The sequence below is a fragment of the Gouania willdenowi genome, chromosome 12 (assembly GCF_900634775.1).
Source record: "Gouania willdenowi chromosome 12, fGouWil2.1, whole genome shotgun sequence".
Taxonomy (NCBI): domain Eukaryota; kingdom Metazoa; phylum Chordata; class Actinopteri; order Blenniiformes; family Gobiesocidae; genus Gouania; species Gouania willdenowi.
In genome coordinates this window covers 9,009,747-9,023,877 of record NC_041055.1, presented here as the reverse complement: position 1 = coordinate 9,023,877, position 14,131 = coordinate 9,009,747, and the positions used below count along the sequence as shown (strand labels likewise).

The 14,131-nt window shown below is 36.6% G+C and overlaps 1 protein-coding gene across 1 annotated transcript in view; it reads right to left on the bottom strand.

The window, feature by feature from the left end:
- Positions 1-11,815, bottom strand: part of dqx1 (DEAQ box RNA-dependent ATPase 1) — a 36,278-nt gene extending 24,463 nt beyond the window's left edge. The window contains exons 1-2 of the mRNA XM_028463509.1: positions 11,545-11,815; positions 7,253-7,627 (exon numbers count right to left, since the gene is read on the bottom strand). Of these exons, the coding sequence (XP_028319310.1) occupies positions 7,253-7,576 (324 nt within the window). The 5' untranslated portion in view covers positions 7,577-7,627; positions 11,545-11,815. The remainder of the gene's footprint in view (positions 1-7,252; positions 7,628-11,544) is intronic.
- Between the last annotated feature and the right edge of the window lie 2,316 nt (positions 11,816-14,131).

Genomic DNA, 14,131 nt, shown 5'->3' with positions numbered 1-14,131 from the left:
ACATGGGATGATGAAAATTTTGTATCCACATTTTTTTCCTCTCTACCTAATCTAGCAGACCATCTCATCATTATTGGGGGTGATTTTAATCTGGTACAGGATACAACTCTTGATAGATCATCTACGAAACAGACCACCCTAACAAAATCAGCTGCTACTTTGAAATTCCATGCTGACCATTTGAGACTGGTGGACCCTTGGAGGACCAGGTTCCCTTCTAAAAAGGAGTTCTCCTTCTTCTCTCAAGTTCACCGTAGCTACTCACGAATTGATTTTTGCCTGGTAGATAATAAGCTCTTGCACAATACTGTTGCCTGTGAATATCACAGTATAGTAATTTCCGATCATGCCCCTACATCAATTGGCATTTCTTTTCCCCCCTGCAGACCGGATCACAAATTCTGGAAATTTAATTTACAGTTGCTTTTGGAAGCTAAATTCAAAGATTTTCTTACCAAAGAAATGAATTTCTTCTTTGAAATTAATGATACGCCTGATATCAGCAGTGATATACTGTGGGACTCCTTCAAGGCTCATTTGTATCCCATTTAAAAAAAAAAACAGAACTCTAAATTATAAGAATTATCAGATAAAATACACATTTTAGATGCTGAATATGCCACTAACCCTTCAGCTGGAAAGGTTGCAGTTACAGTCTCACAATGATTTATTGTCAACCAGCAAAGTTGATATTTAGCTTTAACAAACAAAGCAACGCTTCTATGAACAAGGTGACAAACCTGGCAAACTTGTGGCATACCTAGCCCGAGCTGCCAGTGCCTCAAGACATATACCCAAAATAGCGTCTCTGAATGGGTTAGTCACAATGGACCCCAGGGAAATTTGTAATACCTTTTCTTGTTATTACTCAACACTTTACTCAACTGAGATCTCTTCTTGTATTTGGTCAGAGCCTAATTTTCTGGACTGTTTATTATACCCTCAAGTAATCTAATCTAGGAGCCCCCATAGCAGTTGCCGAGGTCCTAGAGGCTATCAGCTCTTTACAAAGCTCCAAATCTCTTGGACCGGACGGATACTCTACAAAATTTTTAAAAACATTTTCCAGCATGCTAGCTCCTAGTGAGGGTGTTTAACAATGCGTTCACAAATGGGAGACTACCTTCTACATTCTCAGAAGCATCAATATCCTGGTTGCTTAAGAAGGACAAAGATCCCCTTTATTGTGGCAGTTACAGGCCCATTTCCCTCCTTCATGTTGACTTTAAAATTTTATCCTAAGTACTCGACATTCGCCTTCAGAATGTCACTCCAACTCTAATAAACCCAGATCAGACTGGCTTCGTTTCTGGGAGACAGTCTTTTCATAATACTAGAAGGTTTTTAAACATTAACCAGTGACCGTGGCTCAGGTGGTAGAGAGTTGTCTTCTGATCGAGAGGTTGGGGGTTCGATCCCAGTACCTGACTATGTGTCGAAGTGTCCTTGGGCAAGACACTGAACCCTAAGTTGTTCCCAGTGGTCGACTAGCGCCTTGCATGGCAGTTCTGTCCCATTGGTGTGTGAATGTGAGAGTGATTGGGTGAATGAGCTGATATGAAAGCACTTTGAGACTGCTTCAGTGTGGGGATAAAGCGCTATATAAATCAAGTCCATTTATCATTTACCATTACATGCACCTCATCAGACTGTAACCCGGCCGAAATCATTTTATCATTAGACACCGAGAAAGCATTTGACTGCGTGGAATGGGGCTACCTGTTCATTATTTTATGCAAATTCGGTTTTAGCCCCAACTTCATATCATGGATTAAGCTTTTTTACACCTCCCTCGTGGCTAGTATTAATATTAATGGAATAAAATCAAAATCATTTTCTTTATCAAGTGACACCTGGCAGGGATGTCCTCTTTCTCCATCGGCATTTGCTCTTGCCATCGAACCTTTAGCCCTATGGCTTCGTAATGAAAGGAAATTTGAAGGGATTTCTAGATTTGGTATCTCTCACAAAATACCTCTATACGTAAATGACCTTCTGCTTTATGTCGCCAACCCAACCTCATCCATCCCTGCTATCTTAGATATTTTAGAACAATTCAGAAGGTTATCTAGCTATAAAATTGACCTGCACAAAAGTGAATATTTTCCAATTAACTCCGCTGCAGAGAACCTCCCGTCCTCCCTTTTTTGCTTTTGAAAGGCAACCCAAGGATTAAAATACCTTGGCATTATTGTAACAAACTCACTCTCCGAATTGTTTGCTAAAAATTTTCAACCGCTACTTGAGCGTTGTAAATCGGACTTTGCTAGGTGGTCCACTATTCCTTTGTCTCTTGTGGGTCGTGTCAATCTAGTCAAAATGACAGTTCTTCCTCGTTTCCTTTATATCTTTGACCATGTCCAGGTATTTGTCCGCAAATCTTTTTTTCCACACTTGACCAGTTGATTAACTCATTTTTATGCTGCAATAAACATGCTCGCATAAAGAGGTCGACTCTCCAAATCCCTAAATCTCTTGGAGGCTTGGCCTTACCAGACCTTCGCCGATATTATTGGGCTAGCAATGTCAATAAAATATTTTCTGGAACGTTAAGATTGCTCTCAATGAGCGTCCTCCATGGGCCGTCATGGAACTAGTTTCCTCGCCTATCTCATTATGGTCAGTGGTTTGCTCACAGTTACCTCTACCAACCAAACGTGTAGCACAGAACACCATTGTTTATGAGACCTTAAAAATTTGGAGTCAATTTAGGAAACAATTTGGTTTACATTCCTCATCATGTCTTTCGAAACACTTTATTCCTTCCATCATGTTCTGACCTTGCATTTAAATCCTGGTCAAACAAGGGTTTACAGACCCTTGAAGACCTCCATAAAACAAAACAATTCACTCTCCCTCAATCTCATTTATTCCGTTTCTTCCAGATCCAACACTTTTTGCAAAATCAATTCCCTCACTTTTCTAATTGCCCCCCTGAGACCTTGATGGATTCGCTTCTCTGTCTAAAAACAACACAAAAATCCCTGACTTCAATCTTAAACGATTACATTTTTAGAATGAACCCAACCTCTTTGAATTCCCTGAGAGCTGTCTGGGATCGAGACCTCCAAATAACTATATCTGATGAACAATGGAGCTGTATCTTTAATCTTGTTCATACATCCTCAATATGCTCTAAGCACAAACTCCTACAGTGCAAAATCCTGCACAGGAGCCACTTCACTAATGCAAGGTTGGCAAAGATTTATCCAGATAGAGCGGACTCCTGTAACAGATGTAAACTTGGACCAGCTGATCACATGCACATGTTTTGGTCGTGCCCCAAACTTTTTGAATTTTGCCATTTTCGACACATTGAGAACAGTCCTTGGTTGCCCAGTGAACCTTGACCCCCTTGTCGCTTTTTTTGGATTGCCCCCATCACTTGGTTGGCCCAAAACCTCACAACATATTATTGCTTTCACTACCGCTACTGCTTGCGAGGAGGCTCATCCTCCTCGAATGGACGCATGCATCCCCAGCTACACACAATAGATGGATTCAGGAGATTTTGCAATGCGTGAGACTTGAGAAAAGAGTAAAGAGTAGTTGAGAACAAGTAAATGATAACTAACTGTAATTCAAGTACCAATATAAAAAAAAGTGGTATGTTTATCAAACTGTCAAATTACATTTTTCCAAAAAGTTTAACTTTTGTTTCTACAACAGATTCTGATTCTACCACTGAGGATGCAGTAATAGTGAAACATGACACAGTCAGTTCATGTTTATTGAACATGTTCAATTGCTATTGCAAATCAAAAGTGCCCAGTATGTTTAATAAAAAATAAAGTGCAATTAACTTCCAAGCTAAAATGCTTTGAGATGTGATGTAGTTTAACATGGTCTGATGTGGTTCACTGACACCTAGTGACTGCACGTTTATGTGCGACTGTTATGCATACAGTATGTTGGCACAATTAAAGGGTATCTTCCTAAAAAAACGTTATTTAAAAAAAAAACGATTTTGATATTTTTGGGATCAATACAATTAGAGGTCGACCGATATGGGATTTTTAAAGGTCGATGCTGATACCGATTAAATACCGATGGCTGATATCTAAAGCCGATATACTTTTTTTTTTAAAACACATTGATTATGAAAGACAATTGAAACACTTATATGATATAAATGCATATATTAGAAATTAAATTAAATACACCAATGGAACTCAACATTTATTCAACTTTAAATATACCCGTACACAACCAAGTAAAATAAAAAGGACAGGACGGGTAAGTAGCAGTAAAGCACGACAACAATATAAAATGTGCAAGTAGTCGGTTTAAACTAAATACGTGTTTTAGGTATAACCACTCACTCCTTCCCTCTGTTCACAGCTACCATCATTATACCTAAGCTTCATACCTGTATGCACAACTATATATATATATATATATATATATATATATATATATATATATATATATATATATATATATACACTATATGCGCAACTACATCACATCTCACTCTCACTTTAAAATAATAAACTCTTTCCCACCCTTTCCATTTCCGACCTTGAGTCTCTCCTCCCGGTTCCCTTCCCCCCCACTTAGGTGTAACACTGCCCTCTCTTTTTATATCCTACCTATAATAAAGAACAATGTTTCTTACCCTTGCTTAGGGAGGGCTGGTGATGGCCAAAAAAAAAAAAACAATAATTTTTTATTTTTGGCTGATGACCTATCTCTAAAAAATGTCCATATATTGGCCTCATATCGGTCGACCTCTAGATATGATAATTGCTTGGTGAAATATTGCGATAAATCAATTTTTTTCGAACACCCTTAGTGTAAATGCATGAAATTGACCGAAAACATGTATGCGTGTTAATTTTGGTTTTAAATAAAATGAGAAAAAAAACAACAATTCAGATTGCTTTACCTTGTTTCCGAAAGTGAATTCTGCGTGTATGTGACTGTTGGTGCAATAAGCTGGGATTACAAAGTACAAACTGCTAATTTAGGTTCATTGATGAGCACAGTAGAGCTCACAAAATCCACGAAAGACAAACTTTGGAATATTTGACATCTGTTTGTTAATTAAAACACGACTCATAACCTGAATGAATAAATACAGCACAGCTGACAGCAGTGTTGGTGCAAAGGTCAATCATCACAAGCTGCAGCTGTAAAAACTGGCAGCATGCACAATATGAAGTGCAGCAGGTTAAAAGCAGCTTCTCTGAAATACAGCTGTAACAGGATTCACACCAACATAGAAACAGGAAGCTGGAGTGTGGAGAGGGAGGGAGAGTTGACTATTCAGTGAACAAATGTTTTTGTTTCCACCTCCTCTCCTTACAAAGCGTCTCTGGAGAATGAAATATGATAAACTACAGTCTAATGCACATAAAACACACATTCATACATTTTCAACTCATATACTGTATAGCAACAAATGCTCTTTCATATTCGTGTAGCACTACTCATTAAGAAAAATAATTACATGATATAGAAACCATGATGTACCTAAATGTATGTTTTTATTCAGCTTGACTATTCATATAATTTTATATTATATTTATGCATATTATTTTTTAATTTGTGTGTATGTATACAAATGTTATAAACAAGTACTAATATGTTAAGATGAGAAAATTCTTAAATAATAAACATTATTGTTGTATTAATACAGCAATAGTCAAAAATGATGTAAACATGCCTATTACTGTACATTGTTTTAGTAAAATAACAGCCTCTGCCTCATTGGCTGTATAAACAGGAAAAACACTGCAACACGCACACATGCACAGGGTAGATGTGTACCATTATTATTCTGTTTTATTCATTATTTTGGGCCACACGGACAGACATTCACACACACAAAAACAACAAAACCTGCCTGGAGAGGCAAAGGGGCGGAATCTCATTTTCACACTCAGTTCTCTCTCTTTCATTAAGTTCTCTTCTCTTACTTTATTTAAATTAGTTAGCATTAGGGAGCAAATAGTGCTCTGGTAGTTTATTGAAATTGTTGTGCACGATTTAACCGATTGATAATAAATGGTTAAAACTATTTCTTTGTCTGTGATTAATATTAATGTCTGAAAACTATTAAAGAGTAAACAGTGAAGAAGAATTCCACACCCTGGTTCACTGGGAGTTTTTAACAGCAATTTCTTTGAGGAAAAAAAAAATGGCAGCCGGCATTTTAACGTTATAATGGATTTATTCTATTAATAAATAAACTGCCTCGACCCTACACCAGTGTTTTTCAACCTTGGGGTCACCAGGAATTAAAATGGGGTCACCTAAAATGTCTGGTAATTGGTAAAAAAAAAAAACTACTGATTAAAATTATGTTGGTTTTTTTCTTATTATTGTTCATTATTATTATTATTTAATTATTCTTTACCACACACAATGTCAAACAAAAATATTCTAAACTTTCACTTTCTCAAATATAAATGTAGTTCAAATAAAATCCAGTGTAAAAATATAGAGAATAAATGTCTCTGGGGTCGCCAGCAATTTGCGATATAAAAATGGGGTCACGACCCAAAAAAGGTTGGGAACCACTGCTTTACATTGAGGATGCACGGCTTCATGCTGCTTTCACACCAAACGCGTTTCGGGTGTCAAAATCGTGTCTCAGTTGGACGCTTGTCACCAGTGTTGAAGACGCTCGAGACATGCGTCCAAACAATTTAGGAAGGGAGCGCATTTAGGGGAGGAGCTTCTCTGTTGCTGGTGGTGTTCATGCAATGGATGATATTGTGGCGATCAGTTAGGTTCATAATTCACCCAGTGACAGTGATATGATGGGGAACATTAATTATTGTTTTGAGAAGGCGGTGTTTCCGGTCGGATGTATTTTGGTGTGACTCAGTGTGTGCACTGTGATGTCAGAGGGCTATAGAGAAGTGTGGTTGGCTGGGGACACGCAGCGGGACCTCTGACGCTCCCTAGAAGCGCGTCCACCATGTATTGTCTATGTAAACCTGATGCTGTTGACGCTTTCAACGCGTTTGGTGTGAACGTATCATTACTCTGCTGTTGGAAATAATGGGGATGCAGAAGGGGGTGGGGCTTAATATCCTTCACACAGCCATTGGATGATCTCAATCTTTTTATGAGTCACAAACTCTAAAAGCTAAGATTAATGATGAATAGATTATCATGATTGAAGCCAAATTAATGTTTTAACAGCCTTGTTCAGTGAACTGATAATAACAAATATACGTAAACAAACTTTAAAACATATTCATACCGGGAGGTACAGACTCAGAATTAGAGGACTGCTTACCTGGGTGCTCTTTCCCACTCCACTGGCTCCACTGAGGAGCACCATGCTGTGGCTCTCCAGGAGCTCCAGCAGACTCTGCCTCAGGCTCCACACGGACAGACGCTGCCTCTCCTCCAGGAGGGCGTAGTAGCGTGAAGAGAAAGGCAAACCATCGTACGGGTTTACTTCAAGGTCTCCCAGTCCATCAGCATCCTCTCCTCCTAGCCCTCCATCTGCTTCTTCATCCAGGTCTCCAGACAGAAGCGAGGACACGGAGAGTGAGTGCAGGAGGGAGGCACTGGAGGAGGGCGGGGCCATGGGTGGCGGAGCTGATGGAGATGACATCTTCAGCAGTGAAGGAGAGAGAGAGAGAAAGGCTGGTTCATGGAGTAGAACCTGCAGGAGACAACAGGACGAGACACGTCAGGGTTTGGGGTCAATTACATTTTTCAGTTACAATTACAGGACATTTACAATTACCCATGTTCATTTACAATTAAGGCTGAACTATTAATTGCATTCGCAATATTATTGCAGTATCATAAAACGCAATATTCTAATTGCAAAGGCTGCATTTGTTTTTTCTTGTCCTGTCGTGTTAAGTTCAGAGTGTTTAAGAAGTGCATTCCACATGTTTACATGTATCATGAAACATAAAGTTAGTTACATACGTTGAAGAGGTAAAGCCACAGATTTGTTTGCTTTATTGTTGTAATCTGTGCTTTAAAATTTATAATTTATATTTATTTCAAGTTTAAATAAATCTGAAATTGTTCATTATGAAACAGATTGATTTATTGCTTGTGTTTATTGAAAAATACATGACAAGAGGCCCTTAAAACAAAAACAAAAAAAAAACAATCGCATAATAATTTGCAATCGGAATAATGAGAAGAAAAAAAAATCGTATTTAGATTATTTTCCAAAATCGTTCAGCCCTAATTACAATTCAATTAGGATTTCAGTGACGAGCCTTTTTTCCCCAATTACAATGAAATTACAATTATTATTTATCCTCAGAAAGTCAAATATAATTACTTTCTCAATTACTAAAGTTCAATTAGAATGAATCACAATTACTGAGCCTGAAATAAATAACCTAATAAAAGTTAACCTTCCTCTTATGTTAGCTTCCTGTTAGCATCTCTTATGATAACGGGTCCTAAATTAGCTGTAAAACACACTAAAAACAATTATCTATCATCTAATTTCTTTCCTATCTATTGGTTACCTTGTTAGGCTTCCTAATCAATGAAAATATAGGTTTTAATATTTTTGGAGTGTGCGTCTGAGCCTTTTTTGTGTCAGAATACCCCTAGATTTAAATTTTTTCAAATGGTAAAATGTGGGAAAGCTTGTAATGAAACATATTTTAATAATTGTAAACTACATATAACTGAACATAGAACTATAACATTGTTCCCCAGGTTTGCGTTAAATTATAATTAACAATTTTTAGCAAATTTTCATGGCAATTACAATTACATAGTCAATTATCTGAATTCATTTAAAATTTAATTACGATTACGGCAGCAACATATTTTTACTATTATTTTTTTTTTTAATACAATTATAATTATGCCATTTTTGTGATTAATGATCAAATATGCAATTACAATTATAATTGACCCCAATCCTGACACACGTTCAGCATACCTGTGTGATGTTAAGACACTTCTATGCGTCTGTTTACGGGACTCCACATCCCATAATGCAATGCACAAAACCTTTCTGACAATGTCAATAAGAAAGTGCTTATATTAGAGACAATAACAAACTCAACTATTTTTTCTTTCTTTTTGGAGTAAATAATGGTCCATTCATTGATCTATGAGGCATATATTATCATTTTATCTAATAGTATATTATGATTAGTAGCAGATATTTAACTGCTTTTGCTCCTTAACTGTTCAACATTGTCAACGTTTTTAAAATAAATGTTTATGGTCTCGGATTTGACTCCTAAAAGTCATGGTGTCGGTACATTCTGGTCTTAGTATGAGAGTGTGTGGTTTTGATCTTTATCTTCATCTACACCAGTGGTTCCCAAACTGAGGTGCGTGTACCCCTAGCGTAGGGCTGCACAATTAATTAAATTAATCTGATCATTGGCAATTTCTACATTTAAAATACAGGCTCTGCACATTGTAATGTATTTATTTGGTTAGTATTTGGAACATTTTAGATTCTTGTTTTTTTATAGCATAATTCCTATTTAAAGCTTTTTTTGTGCTGTAAACTGTATACATATTGTTTGTTTAAAAGTATGGTAATAAAAACAGATATTTTTTTTCCTAACATGATAAATAATTGTGATTACAATATTGATTAAAAAAATAATTGTGATTACAATATTGATAAATAAAAATAATCGTGATTAACATTTGGACCATAATTGTGCAGCCCTACCCTAGGGGTACTTGAACACCTCTCAGGAGATACACATAAAACATTTGTCAGTTTATTTTTTCAACATTATACTTTTATTTTAACATGCACATCAACTTTTTTTTCTCTCAATATATCTTTAAAATACACCAAAAGTTGAAGTTCATATTTTAAAACAAGCAAAACATCAGAAATAAATAAATAAAAAGACCTAAATTCAACGTTAAAGTTGGACGAGACACAGGAAGGAGTTTAGACGAGCCTGCAGACACAAATAAATAATGTGTAACAAGAGCTAAGGGGTGCATGGGATAAGAAATAAAGACTATATACATGGGGCAATACAGTTTGAGAAACACTGATCTACACTACATCTTCAACAGGGCTTTAATTAATACCTTACTTTAACATTATTTTAGCTGATAATCACCGTTGACCAAGGCGTTTGGTGATGTGGAGTATATGATGTGATGTATGAGAGCCACTAATGTCATGGGTGAAGGCAGTTAATAGTAGGTAATAGTAGAGGTGTAAAGATTAATTGATCTAGATCAATTATTGTTTAAACAATGATTTAGTCAAAATCTCTCAAAAATAGAAACGTTGATATCCACCGCCATTTTACCTTCCGCTTTGTTAAAACACCAAATGTTAGATGGTGAGAAAAAAAAGATAATAAAATAATAACAATAATGTTAATGCATCACACAGTCAGGGAATAAAACTCTCAAAATGCATCAATATTGTGTTTATTTTGTGTGATGTGATAGGTGCACCATGTGACTTAAAGTTCCATCAGTTTTATTTAAGCTCATATTTATTTTTAGCTACCCCGCTAACCCTTTCAATTTAGCCCAATCCCTTTCCCTAACCATAACCCAGAAAATACCCTAAAATGTAAATTTTGTTCTTATATGTATATTTAAAGGTGGAATTTGTCATGTTAAATATGTTAAAATGAAAAAATATAGGCAGTGTCTATCAGTATGTAATAAGTGTCAATTGACCGGCAGTCTATCCATACGCAGGGCCCCTCATTGGCCAGTTTACGTCACATGATTGGTGCACCATGTGACTTAAAGTTCCGTCAGTTTTATTTCAGCTTATATTTATTTTTAGCTACCCCGCTAACCCTTTTATTTTAGCCCTAACCTTATCCCTAATCCTAACCCAGGAAATACCCTAAAATGTTTATTTTTGTCATATATGTATTTTTAAAGGTGGAATTTGCCATGGTAAATATGTTCAAATGAAAAAAATATATTTGTCAAAAGTGGGATTTGAACCCATGGCAGCAGAAAGAAGAATCCTTGAGTCAGGCGCCTTAGACCACTCGGTCATCCTGACACGGTGAAAACACAGGTACATTACAGTTATGTCGAAAAGGTCCGGAAAACGTACCCGTAGTCCCGGGGGCTATGGCTACGTTTTTGGATCAATAGACACTTGCAACAAAAAAAAAAAAAAAATCCAGATTATTGTCTGATAACAATTGCAAGGCCTCTCTACATCAAATCAAATCTAAATTGTATCATGGCAGGCTTTGCGACATCTGCAAATATCAAATCGATGTTCTGATAATCGACATCGTATCGTCTCGGAATGAAACAGGTGATTTACACCCCTAAGTAATAGTGACTCAACAAAACAATAGATGTGGCAATGATCAGACCGTGACTCACGACGTAGCAAACCTCTTCATCTATTCTATATTATCACAGGGTGACATGTTTTAACTCTTTCATTCCTTCAGCAGTGGAATGTTTATATACATTATCAACTATAACATATAACATGTATTCAGACTGATCCTCAGCCAAAGCATTATGACCACTGCTGCTCCTGTCAGTGTCACTGAGTGATAAAGCTTTCTCTAACAGACGTGTAACAGTGGGACAGACAGCTGTCGGTGAGCGGTGTCCTACCTGACAGAGACAAACACAGCTCTCCTCAGCCCGCTGTGCTCAGTCTGATCACCGAGCTCCTTTAAAAGCCTCCATGACAGACGTGGTACGTCCAGCTGGACAAAGACTCGGACAGTGTAAACACAGACTCTCACAGCGTCATTATCACAGGCCTCCGCTCACACTGGGGTTTCCAGCCCGCTGATAGCGACACTAAACCGGGATGTCATCCCACTGCTCTTAGCTAGCAGCAGCAACAGCAGCAGCAGCCATGTTTGACAGTGTAGTGGATGACCTCATGATGCGTTCGTGGGCTGCTCGGAGTTTTTGAGCGGAGTTCACTAACAGTGGGAAAAAGTGTGACGTTCAGTTTTACTTTGAAACACATCGCATATAATTCACATTTTGAAGCGTCCAGGGATAATATTTGACCATGTATCACAATAAAATAAAAATGATCACATTATTGATTACATCTATCCATTAAAGCAAGGCATCTCTGTGTGTCTGTGCCTCAAATATCTCTGGTGTTCAGGGACAGACCGAGCTCATACTTGCTACATAGCTGCAGCTTAATGGTTCAAAGCTGTGCGACGTGGGGTTTGTTTGTACTGAAATAGTCCATTTAATGAATAATTTCATTTTAACAAATCGTCCTTTGCCGACCCTATAGTCACGTGGTGCACTACAGCCAATCACTGCACACCGTCAAAACACGCCCTCACCACACCTAAGGTATTTATAATAAAAATATACTAATTGAAGAAAATGAAACAAAAAACTAAACATATTTATACAAAAAGTACACAAAACGACAACAGGAATGCACAAAAATATACAAAATGACTCCAGAAACACACGGAATTACAACAAAAACCGACAAAATAACTGCAAATATACACAAAAAGGCTCCAAAAACACACAAAATGACTCAAAACACATAAATTACAGGAAAATACACCAAACCACAACTAAAATATGAAAATGAGTAAAAAACTAAATATTTATACCAAAAAAAAATACACAAAATGACAACAGAAATGCAGAAAACTACACCAAAAAGGCTCCAAAAAAACCCACAAAAGGGCTCACACTGAAATGGCAACAAAAAACAATGATTATACAAAAAAGCACAAAAAGACAACAGAAAGATACAAAAATACACATAATGACTCCAATAAACATACATTACAGAAAAATACACCAGACAAAAATATAAAAATGAGCACAAAAAAAAAAAAAAACAACAAACACATTTATCATGCGCATGTCCCATAGAATTAAAACCAGGGAAACACTATTTTACTTTGCACCTGCAAATATACCCCTTTATAACAATACAGAGTACAGAGAATGTACACCTCTTTGTACATCCATCCTTCAAACACATTCTCATTTGGCCATAATTGACAACTCTACTTAAGTTCCTCCCACTATAAAAATACATACTTCCAACGGGCACTGTATGAGTTTTTTTTTTTTTAATTGTCAAAAATAATTGTTTCAAAATTAGCAAATAATCACATTCAAGAGCACATGTACCTATTTCTGGCCTTCAGTAGCTCTTTTTAAGTGATGTTTAATCTGTTGTTTTTAGGGGTTGTGAAAAATTGATAATTGATTAAAAGCTGATTTTATTATTGACAAATATGAATTAATCGATCTTAAATTCCCCCAAAGATCAATTATCTACATTTTCCAATTGTTATACAAAGCAGGTGACTCCTCCTAATTTGTAAATTTATTTCCAATCACACTTACAATATTGCAGGTGCTGTGAGGTGTTGTAGCTGTGTTGTCATTATACCACTGCACAAACAAAGACACAAATCACATGATCCTCCAAAGTCCATCAGTGAAGGAGGCCTTCATCATCATCATCATCATCACCATCATCATGTTCTACTCAGTCCTGATAAGACTCACAGATCATTGACAGAGCTGCACAGTCAGATGACCTGCACTCACAGCACATTAAACAGAGAGAGATGTTTTTAATTATAATACATACAGATTAAGAAAGAGAGTTGAGCTGGAGGTAACTCAGATGATCATAATTAAGCTTTTTGGGTATCGTTTGGTTGTTTCTGTTATTAATGTGTATTTTGTAGTGATCTTGTGTGTGTTTTTTCTCATTTAGTGTGTCTGTTGTTGGTAATAGTATTTTTTATCTCTTAGTGTGTGTGTTTTTGGTGTCATTTTGGGTTTTTTTTGTCTGTTCTTTTTATTATTAAGTGTATTTTTGTTTTATTTTGTGTGTTTTTGTTGTCATTTTGAGTTTCAGGTAATATTTAGTATTATCATTTTTGAGGAAAAAAAAATGATAAAAAAAAAAAAAAAAAAACATTTTCAATGCCTTCATTTGTTAATTTTTCCATCTTTGTTTTATTTGAGAAACACTGGGCTAGATTCAAGTGGTTCCGAGTCCGTTTTCGGTTATTGCTATTATACGGTATACGCTTTAGCAAATAAGTAGGTTTTGAGTTCACTTTTAAAGGTGGAGAGAGTAGCAGCCTCCCGTATTAAGCCTGGGAGCTGGTTCCAAAGGCGAGGAGCCTGGTAGCTGAATGCTCTTCCTCCTGTTCTACTTCTAGATACTATAGGAACT